The sequence below is a fragment of the Melopsittacus undulatus genome, chromosome 3, assembly GCF_012275295.1.
Source record: "Melopsittacus undulatus isolate bMelUnd1 chromosome 3, bMelUnd1.mat.Z, whole genome shotgun sequence".
Taxonomy (NCBI): domain Eukaryota; kingdom Metazoa; phylum Chordata; class Aves; order Psittaciformes; family Psittaculidae; genus Melopsittacus; species Melopsittacus undulatus.
The window spans coordinates 98,617,865-98,636,888 of NC_047529.1; the positions used below are offsets into that span (position 1 = coordinate 98,617,865).

A 19,024-nucleotide genomic window follows, 5' to 3' on the forward strand; every position below is an offset into this window, starting at 1 on the left:
CCCATTCCTGGAAGTGTTGGACTGGGCTTTGAGCAACCAGACCTCATGAAAGATATCCCTGCCCCCAGCAGGGTGGAAAGTGCGTGGATTAGATGGGCTGTAACGTTCCTTTGCAACCTCTGATTCTCTGATGCAGTACTGGGCCTCTCTGTGCAAAGGTGGGGTTTAAAACCATGCTCTGTAAGGACTGATTGCCCCTTCTTAAATATCCCAGGCATTTCTCCCTGGATGCAAAATAACTCTGTTCTCTCTTCCAGTGACTGTACACTGGGCTGACCTTGAAGCAGAAGTGGATGGTGGAGGGCAAGTGACAGTCAAAGGCCTGGCTCCACCCAGGGAAGCCTGGGAGAACTTAAATGCTCAGCTCGGTGGTGAGCACTACTGTTTGTGAGCACTGGGTAGATCTTGGCTTGTGAAAGTTGCTCTGAACAAGCAGATGAAGGGTCTGGAACTTCAGAGAAGGGGTGGGAGTACTATTGTGTCCCAGTTGCTTAAGTCAGTTCTCACAACACTAGAATTGAGGGTAGCAAATTGTACTTTTCTCTACCTGTTTCACTGGAATATAGTTACTTACACTATAAACATCCAGGCAGGTGTTAGTAGTCTGGAGTGGTTCATCCTCTCCCTGATAATGTATGTTGACTACCAGCAAAAGGTGCTCCATTTTTGGTAGCTGGAATAAGAAGTGCTGAACAACCCTTAGGAAGGCAGTCTGAGCAGAGGTCTCAGATCTTGCCAAAATAGAAGGATAAAAATGAAGCGTGACACCATGTGTATGAAACTGGAATAGCTTTACTGACATTCAGAGGTGTAACACAACCAGTTCAGAGACAGCTTCGGATTTGAACATTCCTACAAAAAAGGTTCTAAAAACCATTTAAAAAAACCCCCTTGTGTCTAGCATGAAGTCACAGAATGTTAGAAATATCACAACACAATAAATACACCCAGCCTTTGCTAGAGCCAGGAGCCATGTTAGCTCAGAGGTTAAAAATGTTTGAGGCCAGGAGGAAAGTAGAGGGTGCTGGTGGCACAAGAAGGGCAGGAAGGTGAGTGGATTCCCAAGGCCTGCTCTTCCTTGCTTTCTGTACTCCCATCCCTCCCAACCCCAGGTCTTCTATCCAGTCTGGCTGAGGTGGAGACACCACCTTAACTGCGCTCTGCAGTTTATCACTTGTTCTGTCTCCTGGCTGGCAAAACTGCCAGATAGCTGTGGACAGACCCTTCCAGCTCCTGGGCTAACACTAGGACAGGTCAAGTGAATCATTTGCCATGTCAAGAACCACCAGCTTTGCAGACTGGAGTGGCTTGTTAAGAGTCCCACCTCATCTAAAACCCAGTTTCCGATCTGACTCCCCCCTGTAAACTGCAGTATAAACGCACCCCGCCAGCCCCACCGTACAATTCTCCAAGAAGTACCAGACTGGGTAAAAACACAGGCTACTCTCACCTCCACAGCAACAGGGTAAGGAGATAGATCCCTTTTGGTTTTCAGGTGCTTCAGATATTGGTCCAGGTTTTGTGTACCCTGCACTGGCCATGTTCTAGTCTACAGGGCATGGTAAAAAGAAAAGATAATCAAAAAAACCAAACTGTCCTGCTCCCCCTGAGAGATGTCCAAGAAAGGCTGGCACAAAGGAAAAGCATTCGGTTTGGCTCTGGGTAGAACAAGCTCTATGATCATATATATACACGTATGTACGTATATATACGTATGACAATGTCTGCCTCTTTCTAGAGAGCAGCTGCACCTTAGAAAGGCTGATCTCGAGGGAGATCCTAGAGCACTGCTAGGTGTCCTGGCACACAGCCCTCAGCCCAAGGCTTGGTGTCCTGGAGGGAAATGTGTCCATCAGAACATCAGTTCACTGGGGACAAGTGCTGACAGGCATGACAGGAGGAGTGTCTGATGTCCCCCTACAAAGCCTGGCTGCTAGTGCCCAGAGAAAGAGAAGGGTAACCCCTTTCCACGCAGCGCACTACTCTGCCCTTTGCATAAATCCTAAACCCCAAGGGATGAAGAGGTGGAGCAAAAATCACCCAAGTCTACGGGATGACCAGGGTTTTACCTAATGGAGTCTATGGGCTCAGCTCCCACCTTGCAGAGAAGCAGAGGCCTAAAGATGCTCATCAATGGAGGAGAAGGATACAGGGAAAGCTTAATAGACTGGTTCATATGCCACCACAGGCCCCATCCCAGTGTAAGGAGGAGAATGGGACAGGACCCATCAGGGGCTTTATTCAGATGAATGCTTGTGGAGGCGATGACAAGAAGAATCTAATGTGCTTACTATGAGGAGAGACAAAATATAAGGTAGGATTGGAGATGGTTGCAGTGTCCCAGGTTCAGGACTCAAAGAGTGCAGTGAGGTTCTCTCCCTCCTCATTTTCTATCACATCTGGCTCCAGTGATGGCTTGACTTTTTTGAAGAGAGATGGGAGGTTCCGGATATGAACCTCCTTGCGGAACTGCTCCCCAAGGGGCTTCTGCAGAGGACAGACAGGCAGACATCAGTCATAACTCACTTCATTCCCCCACTCAGCTCAGGGCAGCCTTCTTGCAGACCCCAGATTCTGAGCAGTCCCTAGGCCCAGATTCCATGTATGCATTTTGGGGCATCTTGGGCCTGGTCCTTCCCAAGGGTCAGGACACTGAGGTAACCACCAGCACACCAGCTGCTAATGCAGTGCCACCAGGCTCAGCACTACCATCCTCAAAAGAGCCCAACACCCAGCAGCCTCATTCAAATGTTTTAACGCCCTGTTTCCCCAGGCACCCTCTTCCAAGGTATCCCCTGCCTCTCAGTGAGAGGTCATTGCTGGAGTGCCTGCTCAGCCTGTGCTGCCATCCCTGATGTACCTCCAAGTTAAAGAGAGACACAAGAAACACTGAGAACATGCTACAAGAGCCTCCTAGCTGGGAAGGGAGGTGGCTGAGGAGAGGCAGATAGGCAGGCTGGCCATCCCATCACTCTGCAGCATACAGGTGTGAAATGAAACAGGTTAATTTTCCTCCAGGATATCACCTACCCCAATGCAACCTGTGATGAGGCGCTTGAAATGATCCTTCCGGCGCTTGTCTGCCACCTTTTGCAGTGTTGGGTTGAGAAGCTTTGAATCAAACTGCTCCAAAGAGTCCCTCTGGATGTCTGGGATCTGCTCCATCACTGCCTTCAGCTCAGTGTAGCGAGGGCGCTGCAGGGAGAAGTATGGTTAACACAGTTCTGTTAGAGATCTAGAGAAACAGCCCTACCCTCCTTGGGGGGACAATAACTCATCTGCCCTCCCGAAGCAGGCATGGAATTAATTTTCCACCACTCCCCAGCCAACCTGGTGTCTGGATAAAGAGCAGCATTTCTCACCAAGGCTTCGTAGATTTGGAAAGCCAGGTTGACAAGAGCTCCCATGCAGCCGTTGTGCTGCCCGTGTGTCTGTAAGCCCTTCAGCACACTTGCGAAGAACCAGGACACGGCATCGGGCAGAAGGTTTCCTTGCAGCACCTGGGGAAAAGGCACTGTCAGCATGGGATACACAACTGCCTTTCTGCAGCAGCTCGATCTGCCCAAGGGAGGTGCCCAGGGGTGAAGCAGCCATGCTTGGCACCACGTTCAAGAGCTTTCTCTCCCAGCCCTGTCAGAACTAACCCTCCTTCCTCCCAGAAGTACCTGTTTGAGCAGTGGCCAGCAAAGCTGTGTTGTGGTTCTTTGACAGGACAAGGTGTCTTTCCAGGACAGGGACGTGTAGGCAGTGATCAGCAGTGCTGTGCAAACATCCTGAAAAGGAGTCAAGAGAGGGAAACCAGTCAGAGGAACTATTTCCCACCTCCACTGTTCAAACCTGAAGGGAGCCAAGAAGCAATCCAGGGACTCCGCAGGAGCTCTTCAGGGCTACCTTCTGAAAATCCTGCATGCTGCTGCTCCAGCTGAAGGTGCTCAAAGGCACCCATTGAGCACCACAGCCACAAGGAACCAAGGTCAAGCCCTGGAAAGGCCCTGGAGCACTCATCAGCTGCTGCTCTCAAATCACTACAAAACCTTCTGAGGCATCCAGAACAGGAGGACAGAGGTACCACGATGAAGGTACCAGCACAGTGGACTGTGTTAACACTGTGGCTCCTGGGCCAGCTCTGGCAGGTTTTTACAGGAAAAAAGAGCCACTGGATAAAGTTCTTCCTTGTGAAGGCTGGAGCACAGGAGGGAGGCAGAGCCTTGGGGGCTGAATGCCCAAGGCCTCCCCCGCAGAAAGGTAAAACACTGTAGCTACATATTACACTGGATCCCAATCACTGTTTGTTTCGTGGCTTCTGCAACCATTAACAAAGCTCTTAGAAAACCCATGCACGTTCCCAAGATTCTCACACTGGCGAATGCTCCAGCAGCCCAGCAGTCTGTACCAGTGTCTGGCTGAACCACAGGCAAGCGTGACACAGAGCACAGAAAAAGGGTGGTGGAAATCAGGGCCTGCTCTCCTACCTCTTGTGTCATCAGACACTTTCCAAGCTCGGTGAGCTCTGCACTGGCAGGGGGAGTCACCTCCGTGGCCATGGCCTCATCATCTGCAGAACAGAGCAAAGGTAACGCTGTGAGCGCGGCCTCCCAGGACAGAGGAAGACATGGGGGCACCATGAGAACTAAGCTGGGAGCCAGCACACAGGACCAGTACGCTGGCACAGCTCCCACAACATCCCTCTCCAAGCAGAAAGCACCCACCCTTTGTGGGTCAGGAAGGGCACCCAACTAGCTAACTCCAGCTCTTGGGAAGGCTGTTCATATCCCCCTTTTCTTGGTACCTTAAAAATGAGCTGCCCCAACATGGTACCTGTGAACTCCACAGCACATTTGTTCCTAGGTTAGAAGAGGTTTTAATGTGGCCCCAGACACACTGGGCAGGACAGAGCTGAAGGCTGCCAAACCTATATCCCTCACCCAGAACTTCCAGCAAAAGGCCAGCCCTGCCCTCGAGAAATGCTTGAGGAAATGGGGAAAGGCTTGCATGCACCAAGGGTGGGAAAGACAAATTAGGCATTTACTCACCATCCCCATCTACAGCAACTGCAGTGTTGTGCTCAACACCTTTCTTAGAAACACAGCAAACAGCTGCAAAAACAGTTGCAGGTCAGAGGAGCAGGAAACAGAAGATGCTACTTCAGAATATGCAAATATTATCCTAAGAGTGTGACGGGCTCACAGCTGCTCCAAGCTCCCCCAGCTCTTACACAGCACCTGAAGAATCTGAAAGGCCAGTTTAAAAGCCAAATACTGCACTGCCTGTAAGGCTGGAACACCCCACCCACAGCATCCTCCCACAGTGGAACCTTCTGCACAGGGGCTGCTCCAAACTGCTGAGAACCAGAAACAAGCAAAACCATTTGAAGCCTAAACCTGAGAACAACGCCATCTGAAGGCAACAAGGCCAATCAAGAAAGCAGAGAGAAGACTGAGAAGTTGTAATCTCTATGCAGAGATTCCCAGCCTCTCTCCTCAAAGCCACACTGATAAAAACATGATGTTGGAGAAATGGAACACAGAGAAGGGAGACTGCCTCAGCAGGGGGAATTTTCCCTTCTGTCTGGCAATGGCCAGCAACAAAACTGCTCTACACTCAGGTTGTCCACAAACTGATGTCCCATATTGGGCTCCAGGGCACAGAAGGGGAGAACCCAGATTCCAAAGGCGGACTGGCCTCTTACAGTGGCAATGCCAGAACAATGGAGCCCTAAATGCTGAGAAAACAGAAGAAAGAAACTCTCTTCTCAAGGTTTTTAACAGATTTCTTACTAAGTTTTAGCTAAGACTTTGGCATGGTTAACTGTCTCACACCTGGCTTCTAAGGATTATGTTAAATAGAACAGACCATTCTAGTTAAGTTTTTCTGCACTTTGGAAATTGCTGTTGTCCCCCCTGAGGGCAAACTTCCCAAATATCCCAGGGGATCCTGCTTAATTTCACTTACTGATGAGATCCATGACTTCTCGGGTCAGCAGCCTCACCAGCTGTTCCTCAAGCATCTCCTGAGACTCAGGGTTGTCATCTGCAGCATCATCCTCACTGAGGAGAAGAGGTTTTAATGTGAGGGGAGACATTGTCTTAAAGTATCCCCTCTGCCCAAGCACAAGGAATGAGTCACCATCAGGGTCAACAGTGTTTTCCAGCCCTCTGCTGGAAAGGGGCATGAAAAGGCCAAAGCTCCATCCCACTCCCCATTTCCCCTGCACACCAAAGGGTACAAACTTACCAGAGCATGCTTCGCTGGTTGATCACCTGCCATTTCTGAGACAACCTCTGCTCAAGACAAAAGAAAAGATTCAATACCTTCCTAAAGAGCCATGTGGGACACAATGCAGAGGCCCCAAGTGAGAACTGCAGACAGAAGCGCTATCATTAAAGCTGACAGAGCTTTAAACACATCTCTCATGCAAAGACCTATTTTGAATGGGACAGGAACCACTACCAATGGTGCTAAAGATGCTGTGGCTGTGCTGGCTGTAGGAATGCGAGTGAATTGTCAGCAAAATGAGAAGACACAAGCAACAAAAACCCCACGAAGATTCTCAGGGCTGAAGGCTGAGGAGCTGATATCCACAGGTTTGAATTCACAGCAAGGGGTGCTCTGAAACAGCCAGGGTTCAAAACACCTCAACACTCACCCTCCCACCCCCCGACAGCATCCAAATCATTAAGCATTGAGACTCTGCCCTTGTATCTGCTGGCTTCGGAGAAACAGATGTTCTTACACATTCCTGCTACAAGGAGTCTGGGCTGCCAAGGAACAGGCATAGAACAACATGTTTTCTTACCATATGCAGATAGGTAAAGAGTGGTCCCAGCATGGGGCAGACAAGGGTTTCATAGTATTCTGAAGGGCAGAAGAGTACCAAGGGCTTCACAAACACACCTGCACAGGCCAGTTAAGGAAGAGATCCAGCACACGTGACCAGCTGTCAGGGTGACTGCAGCACAATGCCCAAACCAGCCCATTCCCCTGGGAGGCCAAAAAGCCCACCTCAAAGCCCATCTTCTTACAGCCCTGAATTAACAAGTGTCATCTGTGTACTGTACGAGCATGAGGCAATTCAGCCCCTTCCCCAACAGTTCAGCTGAGAAAGCAGAGGGTGCTTAGCGCCCATATCCTAGGTGGGAGACTGGATGTGCAGCCCTGGAAGGTGGGCTGGGAATCCCAGATGGTCTCCCACACTAACACAAAATCTAGTCAGATGCCCTACTGCCAAGCTCCTACAGTGTCCAAGCTCCCTTACCGCCAGAAGGCACTAACCACCTCTCACGGTGCCTCCAGGATGACGCAAACCCTTTGCTTTTGTTGTCTCTGACCCCATGCACTGCTGTTTCTGCTTGTACCCTCCTAGGCTCACACCTCATCCACACCAGGTATATATCCCTGCTTGTTTACCCCCTCAATCACCCTTCTTTGGCTTGTCATACTGAAAACCATGCAGGTTTTCAATTTCTGTGTTGAAAGCCTCCCTACCTGGCCTCAGACAGTGATGGAAGGATACGGAGCATGGGCCGGAGTCTGTAATCAGGAATGTTGTTGAGGTTGATGAAAGCTGAGCTAAGGAGCTGGGTGGCAAGACCCTCAACAGTGTAGAAATCCTGCTGCATGGAGGGGCCTGCATTTCCCAGGATGTGGAAACTTCCAAGAAAAGAGATGCAAGTTAGTTGCAAGTCTGCCTAACAACAGGTACCATGCCTCTGGCCTGTAAAGGCTACAAGTGCTATCATCTTGAGACCAGATGGTTGTCATGTTCTTAAACAAATACTATAGAGAAGTTTTAGCAGTGTGAGTTTTTTTCTGGGATATATGCAGAGGGGTAATGAATTAAACATTTAAGCACTAAAAATGCACTTTCAAGTGCTAATGTATCCTAACACGTGATTTAAAAAAGCAGCAAAGAAACAAACTATGTCAGGGTATCAGGTAAGTGATGCAATCCCACTACCTAATTGCAGAAAAGCTAAAAACAGATCCACATTTTGAAGTACATTTTTCAGCAACTGTGTTCCACGAGCACGTGGTAGGTTACAACCACCAAGTACAGTTTACCACTGCAGCTCCTACTTGGATGTCATAGGACACAGCTCTTGTGAGAAGTCTAACTCTGGAAGAAGTCGGCACTCAGCAACAGCCTACTGCTCCAGTTGGGCAATGCTGGACTGCATGTGGGATATGTGGTGCTCTTACCAGTTGTCGTAGAGGGTACAAAAGAAGCCCTGCATCCTTTCTAAGACTGTTTTGTAAACAGGAGAATCATAAAGCTCCAGCAGAGGCTGAGGGAGACCTGCGGGGAGGGAACAAGCTTTAGCTACATTAATGGGAGAACAGGGTGCACCTTCAGAATGTGGTGGGCAGGCTCCAGCCACCTTGACAGCAGTGAGGGAAGCACCTGGCAAGATCAACCTGCATCCAAATGGCAAGAGGTGCAGCAATCATGGGGCAGAACTTCCCTCAGAGGTCAGACAAGTTCAGGTTGGTTCTATCCAGAGCAGAGGTGTTCCCACTAAGGCTGTCACAGTCCTCTCACTTCTCCAAAATGAAATTACTGGAGCTTATCAGAACCCAGTCAGAAGCAAAGCTGACAGACTATTAGAGGAGCTGCACAATCATCTCATTCATCTCTGTCAGCACATGCTGAACTATATTAAAATGTTCAGGGCAGAAATTAAGGCTCTGCTGCTTTACATGCAGTGGATCACAGACAGAGTTTATAAGTCAAAGAAAACAGGTAAAGGAAACATCTCATTTTACAGACAAGAAATAGAGGTAAGAAAGACAAAGAATACTCCTTGAAATATTTCACTGTCTGAATGGGAAATTTAACCCCAATTTCTAAAGTCATGGTCCAGATTTTATCCACAAAGCCACCCACTTCTACTCGGCTGGGAAGGCTTCTGTGTTCATAAGCTCTGTTCTAAGATGGTCCAAGAGCTGCTACCTAATACACGACCTACAAACAAATGCAAGGGCCCTACTGCAGTACTTGGCTCTTGCCCCAAGTCTTTATACCAGCACTCAGGGATCCTGCTGAGCACTAATTCTGCTCAAAGGCAGACAATTACAGCATTCTCAGTCTCTCCAGCCAGAAATACCATGTTGCAGAGACCACCATGTCATGCGCCTTCATTTCATGCAGTAGAAACCAATCTGTCTGAGACCAGTAACTTTTTCATTTCAGCAGGTTCAATTCATAGCCAAGTAGTGAATACTACGAAGAAGCTGTCTCTTCAGCCCCTCTTCACTTCTATTGATGGACCACTGCCTCAAAAACCTCTGAGAATCTGACCAGACATTCCTGCCAGAGAGAAGCCCCTTACCTAGGATGGCATTCTTCTCCACCTCCAGCATGTCCAAGGCCTTTGCAAACGTTTCTCCCAGCCTAGCCACCATCTCTGGCATGTAGAGATTGTTGTGAGTCCTGAAACAGAAGAGCATTTGGTTTATATACATGTGAGTTCACCCCTTTTGCCCTTGACAGTGGGATCCTCTCCTTCAGCTTGTGAACAGCTCTTCTGAGGCAGATGATGAGGAAGGTGAGACCAAGCACGTGTGCATGGGATCCCCCTTCCCCACCTGCAAAAATATTGGGGAAGCTGACCCGATAGAGACATGGAGTGATTCCACCTCATGTCCTGAATCTCCTGGCTGCCCCCTTCCACTTATTTCAGTTCACCCCACCCCTTGCAAGCACTAGCAGGAAAAACTCCCAGCAATTCTCCAGTTGATGCTGGCAACAGCTTAGTAGCTCGGCCAAAGGGATCAGAGAATGTATTTCAAAAACTGACAAGACGCAGATTCTGCAATCTCAAAAGACCTTCTGCACCTGAGGCCCCTGCAGAAGGAGGGGCTGTTTCAGCTCCAAAACACACACACTGCCCCCCAGGGATGGGTCACAGTCCCCAGAATGGCAGGTGGCATTGGAGGGACTCTAGGGAGAACATCAGTCCGATCAGATGTTACTCATGGCAGACACAGGTGCCCCCTGGACAACACATCCAGCTGGGAACAATTCCGCATCACAGGAGGTGGCCACGGTCAGCTCTCCGCGAGGGACACCAATTCAGCCATGGGTGGCTGGCTCTTGCCATCCAGGCCAAAATGGGTCCCCTCTAAGCCAGGGTACTGACACTCAGCGCTGGACTCGTCGGGGGGTGTCTCTCTCACCTACCTCTCTCCTTTGAGACCTCAGACCTCCACTCTGGGTGTCGCCAGCTGCACACAGCACAAATCCTGCAGCCTCCTCCAAAACTGCAATGCCATTGTACCTGCTGCTAGAGGTGATCAAGGGCAACTCAGTATCTCCCCCTAGAGCAGCATTTCCCAAAGCAGGGGGGTACATGGGAATGGCTGGGGTAAGGGAGCGTGGATAGACCTCAGTATGTTCTCCAGAGTCTCAGCTTTCACTCCTGTCTTAATGATTTGTAATTATTGTTTGTATTTAATTTTGGTTTGGCAGGTCTGTGTTCACAAGCCTGGCACCCCCAGTGCAGTGACGTCTGCCTCAGTTACCTCCGAAACATCAACTATCCCAGTCCTCTCTGCAAGTTTTAAATACTTCCCTGCTCACTGCACGTGAGGAAGGAAAGTATGTAAGGTTCACAAGAAAGAGCTACACAAATGACTTAACGACTCATACTCTCATTCTGGGCTGGATCTAACACTGTGCAACAGGCCTCAAAGGGGACACAAGCTGGTTTTACTTTCCCAAGAGCAGCCAGGGAGCAGCCCAGCCTCCACAGAAGTTTGGATAATGTTGTTTCACTGACTCAAAAAACTGCATTTCTGCTTGAGGCTATCCTGAAACCTGACTTCTAAAATCACCTCCTCTCACATGTCTCCTGCCTCTCCCATGCCAGTGTTGGCTTTGCCTCATGGTGGGAAGAAGGGCAGTGGGGCAAACCCAAGGACTGAAATGAACCTTGAAATCCCACTGCTCTAATCTCAGCAGGATGGTCCAATCATAACCTGAAGCTGTGGTCATGATCCTTAGTTGTTTCAGAGTCCTTGAAGCATTTTCACAGGTTGGACAGGTGGGAGGGCAGACAGTCACTCAATTCAAGGCCAATGTCTCTTAATTCAAACTTGAGCCCAGTGGTAACAGAGAGAAAATGGCTAATCAGCTGCTCCCCATGAAAAAGCATCCAACAGCCCTCATATACGATGAGGATGGAGCCCTTAGGCATGTTCCAGCTGAGACTCTCGGCAGTGAGCAGCACTCCCGGGCACCCCACACAGAGGAGAACATAGAAAAACAAAATTTAAGAGACATTTATGCTTTAGAAAAGACAAGCAAAGGAACCTTGGGGGCAAACGACTTGGGGGATTTTCAGTGATAGTCACAGCTCTGCTGGAAAAACCATCTGATGCCCAGGGAGGTGGGACTAAAGGCCAGAAGATGAGTCCTTTAGGACAGTTCATGCTTGAAAAACCTTTATCCAAAGCTGGAGACATCTACAATGAAAATGCCTACAGCATCCATATCTATCCAACAATTCTTTCACAAGCATTAAAGCCTTGGTAATGTCAGCATCTCATCAAGACTAGTTCCAAAAAAGCCTTTGTCCATGCAAAGCATTTGCTGAGCCTGACCAGTCCATTTGTAACAACACACAGGCAAATCTCAACACAATAAAGGTGCCGAGCCAATCAGTTCATGCAGCTACTGACTCCAGACACATGACTACATGTGCATCTGTCTGGCTGGAGATCATGATTTGGGTTTAAATTCATGAGAAGGCAATTTAAGCCAGAAGAGGTAGAAAGCACCTAGGTGAAAAGAGGATAGGAGAATCATCACTTGAAAAGCTGCAAGCAGTGATTAGCAAAGCAGCCTCAGAATACGTTGGTAAATACAGCCACCAAAGACAAGTATGGGTAGGCACAAAAAGATGCTACTTAAAGCTACCTTAATTTTCTTGTTACCTAGACTCCCCCTCTCATTCCTCCTGGCTCTTTGGTCTCATCCACGACCTACCTTCCAGCTATTCACCCTTGAAAATAGCCAATGGCTTAAGAATTCACTTCTGGCTACAAACACATCAGAATACCATCCAGTATCCAGACTGCAGCAGACACAACAGCTTGTCCTGGAAAATGCCTCTTTTTTGCATAGTGGTGCCCAACTTGGCGCTCAGTTTAGCCCTCAGTAGCACCCATGCTACTGCCATCTGCAGATCTGCTCACACGGTAACCAACACAATCTGTGAGGACTTCCACATCACTTCCTGCATAAGCAGATGAGCAACACTGGGCCTTGCTTATCCCCATAGAAAGCTGCTTAATGGCACAGAGCTAAGAGAAGCACCCACCTCTAAGAAGTAATGCAGCTGTGTTCCTGAAGGAATCCTCAACACAGGCAGCTTTCCTGCCAGCCAGAGTTCCTCCTATCCCTGTATTTCCTACCTGCTGACAGACTGCTGTAGACTCCATGTTCTCTTGCGAAATTTGTATTAAAGACATTGTATTATTTGCACTCAAAGGCAGCAAAAAACATACCAGAAGCTCAACAGCACAACCTCTAACTTCTCTAGAAAGGCATAAGCATCATCAACATTTGCAATGAATTGAACTTACAGCTGTCACACACAGACACCTCTACATCCAGCAGCAACCAAGAAAGCTATGAGGTGGAAGATCTACTGCTCTTAATACATAATTCATTGTTTCTTGTTGGAACATTCAGCCTTAAGAAAAGCCTGGATACCTCTGAAGGACGGGCAGGTTGCTCCATGTATATTACTACAAAGTGCTTAGAAAAGATTTTGGTCTACAGGGAGGATGCTTCAGCAACACAGATGCATTGTGTCAAAAACCAGCCAGGGAGCCTCTTCCTTTAGGTAGATGGGAAAGCACTAGCAACAGAACATAGCTCATGTGTTTTCCTGGAGGTGGTAAACAAGACGGGACAGATTTTCTGCTTCTTTCCAGGTAGGGACAGAGTTTGACAGAGGTTTCCTAAGCTTGTTGTGACACAAATCCAAGTGTTTTTAATAATACTTAAGTTCCAGCAAGAAGAGCAATCACACAAGCAAAAAGTCTGTTGCAGCCTCTTCAGACGCTGGGCACTGGTTTTGTTGGTCTCTCACAATATGGAGTATGTTTCAGGCTCTGGAAGAATTGGCATGAGGCTACTTCTACTCAGGCAATTCCGCTTGACAATAGGACCTTCACCTTCCAGGATAAAACCATTTCCAAGATGAAAATTCCAGGATAAAAGCACAACTTCACAGCTCTAACAAGATGGTTCAACCCTGCTCACTGGCCAAAGTACCACCTGCTGTGCTATACAGAGCTTTGCTAGGGTGGGCCAAAGCAGCATGTGCTTGTCCTACCTGTCCAGCATATCCAGTATTCTTACTGGAAGCAGGACAATCCTGAGCCCAGTGACTACCAAACATACCTGACTACAGAGCTCAAGTAATAGGGCCCCTTTCCTCACAGACCTGGGAGCTGAAAATCTAAGTGAATCTGAAAATGCTTTTTCCCAACAGGCTCCTGCCAAGGTAGAGCCTCAAGTTTTCCAGCACTTAACATGTAGTGTTACCTCACAGAACTGCCCCATAAGCCTGGCAAAATCCCAGTGTCAGCAGTTACCCTGAGACAGGCTCCCCCTTTATAATTCTGGGAACTGTGTTATTCCGTATTCCCTTTTTCTGCCTTCTCCTGCCCCCTTCTCTGGCTGTCCCAGATGTACACAACACCAGCGACATGCAGAGAGGCACTGCAAGATAGCAACAGCCTGAGAGTATGCATCCACTGATTTCAATAGCAGACAGTGCTTCAGGAGGCTGGTGTTCATGTTCAGCAAAACCAGCTTAATTTAACACTGAAGAGAAAACAACGCAAACAGGATGCGATGAGAGCTGGGACTGCCCTGGTGGTGACTGGAGAGGTGGCCTTGAGGGGCTGAGGGCAGAGCAGAGATGTTAGTTGAGAAACGATTAACTGGGTGGCAGATTTATAGCAGTGGAGGTGGGGGAGGCAACCCCAGCCCAAGCTCCCACTGGCTTTGATGGACTCTTGTAGGCCAGGCCAATGAACATTCAGAAGGCTCCAGTTTCCCCAGTGCCATTCCCCACTGTGAACAGTCAGGAACAGTACTTGGGCACCTGCACCAGCCTGTGTTCCTGCTGGCTTCACTGGGTAAACATGCTCTGAGCATTCCATGTATTATCACAGTTCAGCTTGCAGAGATTCTTAAATCAACATAAATTACTTCAAGTCAACTTGACCCACCTTATAAGAGCAAGTAAATTGTCAAGCAGCTTCAGGACCTGTTCAGTGCAGGGATTACGATAGATTGGACTTCCACTGGGCATGTATCCCACCAAGAATCCTCCAGCTTTTGCCTCTTCAGGAACAGCAGGCCAACGAGCTCGTTTCACAACTCCTAGAATGGTGTACACGCAAAAGCTTATCTGCAGGAAGAGATGCAGAGAAAGCAATTTTTAGCCACAGAACAACATGAATGAACAGGTTTTCAGAGGAACTCATCATCAACCCGTCTCAAAGGGATGCTCTACATGAGCCTAATCTGGTGACAAGAACAAACTCCACTGGGTTTGCTGCTAAGAAAATAGCAGCAAATGACTGTGCTATGTTCCATCATCTTCAGTGACCCTTGGCCATGGCAGGATGGCCTAGGAACTTGCTATTAGATAAAGCATTAATGCATATGGTCTCATAAGCATGCAAGCAACCAGATAAGTTACCCTCTAAAAGGAAGGGTCTACACCATTAGCTCCTGATCTCCTTCAATAGTGTGCTTCACTGTGCGGAATAATCTGGTTTTGCATGGCCTGCATTCTCATTGCTGCAGCTTAAAGAAGCAAAAGCCAGTCAGTTATTCTGCAATCTGAACTGATCTGCACCCAAAAGTAGATGATCAGAAAAGATCTTATGTGTACCCACAATGAATTGGGGATGGAAGGAGGCAAGTCCCATCTTGCTAAGGATTACACCTCTCCTGGTAACGATACTCACTCTAGAGCGGTTCAGGCCACTGGGATCTTCCAAGACTGGATCGGCAATTTTGTTGTCAGCACCCACGTAGGAGATAAAGGCTTCAGGATCTGAGAGGACTCTGGCAGCAGCAGAAGACAGTAATGGGGATCATTGTTTGTGGCAGGGAATTTGAGCAGAGCTTTGCACTGGCAACAAACATCTCAACAGAGTAGGCTAGAGCCTAGCTAGAGCTTCACACTATGTGGAACACGATAAAAAGCACCAGAGACATGGGCACTCTCCAGACATTTGCAGTTCCCTAGGGCCATGGAGACCTAAAACCATTGAATCACTTATGAAGATAGTTCTGCTTGGAAACCTCTTGTGCATGCCGAGCTGGCCACGGCTGCAGCACACCTCAGCTTTAGTAATGAGAGCTCAGCTTCCTAGCTTCTCCGGGACATGAGCAAGGACATCTTCACTTGTTTTCATAAGTTTCTCATTTCCTGCAAATGCTTTGAGCATGCTGGGAGAAAGTGTTCCTCTATCACCTTAAACGAGTCTTACCTGGCAATTTCCAACAAAGAACATTTAGACTCAGTTGGCAGATCTCAAACTACAGGAGAGGTGTTATCAAGACTGCCCAGAGCACAGGGGGGTCACGAGGCACCCCACCACCCTCATTTGGTTTGTGCATTACCTCTGCAATGCCTCCAGCTCAAAGCTCAGAAAACCGACCCATACCTCTGCATCTCTGGGGAGAGCCACAAGCCAGCAACAGGAGCCATGAGCTCCTCCAGGAAAGCTTTCTGCCGCTCATAGTCCTTGAACTGGTTACTGATGAGGACGAGGGCCTCCATAAGAGCACACTTCTCCATCTGCGTCAGAAGGAGCTCATTGGAGAGCAGCTGCTTCACGTGGTTGTACAACACCTCGAAGTTTGGCTAAAAAACACATCCAAGTGGAAGAGCGTTATGCATTTGGTGTGGATGGGGGCCACTAGGGGAAGCAGGTGGGGTGTACTGTATTACACAGCACACCTGGAGGAGCATATCTATTTTACTGTTCCCCTACATAGCTATCTCCTTCTAAGATCAAGTTTATCTGAATGTTCAAGTCTAAAAGAGCCTCTTTTCTTCCCTATCACCCTATCATTATCCTGCATCCAGTTTACTTTAGTCTCCAGAATGACCAAGATAAGTAGAGAAACTCTCCCTCTTCTAGACAGTCATATTCCCTACAGCAACATCACACTTCAGAATAGGTCTGTTGCTTTTGTTTGCTCACAGAAAGCACCTTGCTCCTTTGGCTCTCAAGTGCAAGGCTCAGGACTTTTCCATCTCCTTGCTCAAAACTAGGTTAGTAACAATTCATGTGGTTATCACTATCTCTATAGGAATGGCTGTGTTTCTTCCCTACCCACTCCAGACACAGCCATATCTTCCTGCAACCTTCTGTAAGTATTAGCAATCATGCCCTTCAGCAAAGTCATCTGAACATATTTTGCGGCAGCTCTGGGCCCTTGGCGCTTTCACTGAAGATGTCTGGCTGGCCATGGGAAATAGCCACCTGCAGTTCAATGACCAGCGGAGTGGGACAAAGACAAACCCACTAGTTCTTAGCAGCTACTGCAGAATGCAAACTGAAACGCCTAAATTACGTTAACTACCATCGTCAAATATGTCTTTGTTTAAGCTAACAACGTCCCATGGTGCTCCCACAGTCCTACGGCCATTCCATACAAACACTGCTAAAGAAAGGAGTTCACAGCTGCATGTTGTGGGCAGGCTGTTTGTTCAGCAAGGCCAAATGAAACACTGGCTCATAGATTCTAAGAATATTTGTTTTTCGAGTCTCCTCGAGCTAATCTGGAAAATAAATACTCTCCTCTTGCTCCTATATTCTGTTAAGTGACAGAATTGTGAAGATTAGTTACTGCTAATGTCTTCAGCTAAGGAATGAACTGAGACCACCACAAGTGACAAAAGGGAAGTTCAGTGAACATTCCCATAAAACGAATCTAGTGCTGCATGTATCCTCCTCCTAATCCCTTTTGCATTTAACTTATCACCTTAAAAATAAACTCTTCAGGCAGAAGATTTCTCAGGGGTGGGGTGGGGAAGAAGGGAGGTGCAGGGAATAAAGCACTTTGCCATTTGCACAGCAGGAATGTTTCTTGGAAGAAAAACAGAAGCTGTAGCCAAAGAAGCTGAAGATCCCACAAAATCCAGCTGAAATTGAGGCAAGACTCTTCATGATACAGTTGCATTTACATACCAGGACAAGCTGAGGATAATCCCGACACATCTTTATGATTGAGGAGCATGCATGCCTTCTCACATTCTTCACTGCTCGAGTTCTAGGAGCCTGGACAGACATAACAAACTTCAATGCAACAAAAGAAAAGTTCAGAAAAATGCAGGGACTTTCAAGAGACAAATGCATTACATACAGTTTTCTGCACTGCTGAGTACAGATCAAGAAAGCATTTCCACACCTCCCCCCCTGAACAATCACCCATCAAACAAATTTCCCCTGGAGCTGTAGACATGCTCAGACAAGCTCTACTTCAGGAGCAAGGATGTCACAGATCTTACTATTTTAAGGCTCCCAAGCACTCCCTAGGTAGCTAGCAGCTTTATAGCCATCCTTCATAGCCATGTATACCAACCCCTGAAGAACACCCACAGCTAATGAAGAGATTTTGAGTTCAGGAAGCCCAGCATAGACCAGGCGACTAAGTACAGTGGCCTTAGACCACACTTGTGGCCTTCTAAGTTTGTTAGCCTAGGCTTATTAGGCTGTGTCAACCAAGAAGAGATCAGTTATGTCTAGACTTCCCAGCCCTTTCCAGGAGCTATATTCGAGAAGCCTATTACAGCAGTCTTCAGACCCAGCATGTTCTCAAATAGGATATAGTTTGATCCAACTGTTATAGTTCATTAGTAGATAATAATTCAGACATACCTTACTTTCTTCTATAACTTCAAAGGTAACTGAAGCAAACAGCTGTGAGAAAAGATCCAAAAATTCACATCATTTGTAAATATCTAGCACATGTGTGTTTTGAGCTCAAAGAACAGATCATAAGACTTTAGTGCAACTTCAGTAAAGTCAGTGAAGACCTCTTGACTAAGTTGAAAGATGAGCTGGCAGCACAGTGAGGTCTTGAAATAAAAAAAAGGTGTTTACTGGCCACAGTGTGCACTTAAGATTTAAGGCTAGAAACTGCAAAATTGGTGTTTGACATTGTTCCTTCTTGAACAAAACTCAGTCTCACATCTTTAACATGGAGGATAGCACTTCCCTAACAGTAACATCAAGAGAATTAACTCCTCCAGTTTAGTACAAGGGCCCTGCACCACAAAAAGCCTACCTGATTTTAAGCAGGGTCTGCAAGTACCTACCTTGGAAAGTACTTGTGGTAGGTACTCTGGTCGGTATGTGACAAATGGGAAGAGAGCAGAGACATTGGTAAGCACACAGGACAGAATGAGAGGATCCTTTGTTTCAAAATTAAGGACAAGCTGCAGCAGATCTATGCCATCGTTCACTGGAATTTCCTAAAAAGTCAGCAAGTGGAAAGAGGAAAACAAAAAGGAGACAACATTCACTACTTCAGCCTCTAGTACACATCCTGTAACTCCTAGAGCTAGGTTACAGAGCTGCTGCTATCACATCAGGCCTCTCAACTGAACACAACTGTTCTCAAAGCAGAAAGAAAAGGAGAAACCTCCATTTAACAGTATGCGATGTGCACTTGCTGAGAGAAAAAGGACAGCAACATTGCCACTGTTGATAGGGCAGCCTTGTGATGTCAAACTCAAGTCCCCATACTGCTGCTTGCATCTCCGGGAAAGGCGAATTTCCTCTACCTCAGTCTGGCTCCCAATTCTCCTCTTAACTCTGCTCCAACAAATTCCATGCTTAACCAACTACATCAATCCATGCAATTAATTTACTGTGGTTACAACAATGAACTAAAGTTCAGAAGCCCAATCTAACAAAAACAGAAATCAAGTCAGCCTACATAAGACTGAGAAAAAAAATGCTTTCTCTCTGTGTTGCC

The 19,024-nt window shown here is 47.5% G+C and overlaps 1 protein-coding gene across 4 annotated transcripts in view; it reads right to left on the bottom strand.

Annotated features, from left to right (window-relative positions):
* Positions 1-772: 772 nt before the first annotated feature.
* XPO5 (exportin 5) overlaps positions 773-19,024 on the bottom strand; it is a 28,892-nt gene continuing 10,640 nt past the window's right edge. For 2 of the 4 annotated variants that reach the window (XM_031045628.2, XM_031045627.2), the window contains 18 exons: positions 18,363-18,518; positions 17,923-17,964; positions 17,233-17,322; positions 15,700-15,899; positions 14,995-15,094; positions 14,248-14,429; positions 9,330-9,430; positions 8,200-8,296; positions 7,514-7,650; positions 6,797-6,894; positions 6,235-6,281; positions 5,953-6,047; positions 5,034-5,096; positions 4,473-4,555; positions 3,666-3,773; positions 3,363-3,500; positions 3,031-3,195; positions 773-2,487 (listed from right to left, as the gene is read on the bottom strand). In XM_031045628.2, coding sequence (XP_030901488.1) covers positions 2,347-2,487; positions 3,031-3,195; positions 3,363-3,500; positions 3,666-3,773; positions 4,473-4,555; positions 5,034-5,096; positions 5,953-6,047; positions 6,235-6,281; positions 6,797-6,894; positions 7,514-7,650; positions 8,200-8,296; positions 9,330-9,430; positions 14,248-14,429; positions 14,995-15,094; positions 15,700-15,899; positions 17,233-17,322; positions 17,923-17,964; positions 18,363-18,518 — 2,043 coding nt within the window. In that variant the 3' untranslated portion in view covers positions 773-2,346. Of the gene's footprint in view, positions 2,488-3,030; positions 3,196-3,362; positions 3,501-3,665; positions 3,774-4,472; positions 4,556-5,033; positions 5,097-5,952; positions 6,048-6,234; positions 6,282-6,796; positions 6,895-7,513; positions 7,651-8,199; positions 8,297-9,329; positions 9,431-14,247; positions 14,430-14,994; positions 15,095-15,699; positions 15,900-17,232; positions 17,341-17,922; positions 17,965-18,362; positions 18,519-19,024 lie in introns of all 4 variants that reach the window. The other 2 variants (XM_005145341.3, XM_031045626.2) reach the window with 1 other exon arrangement.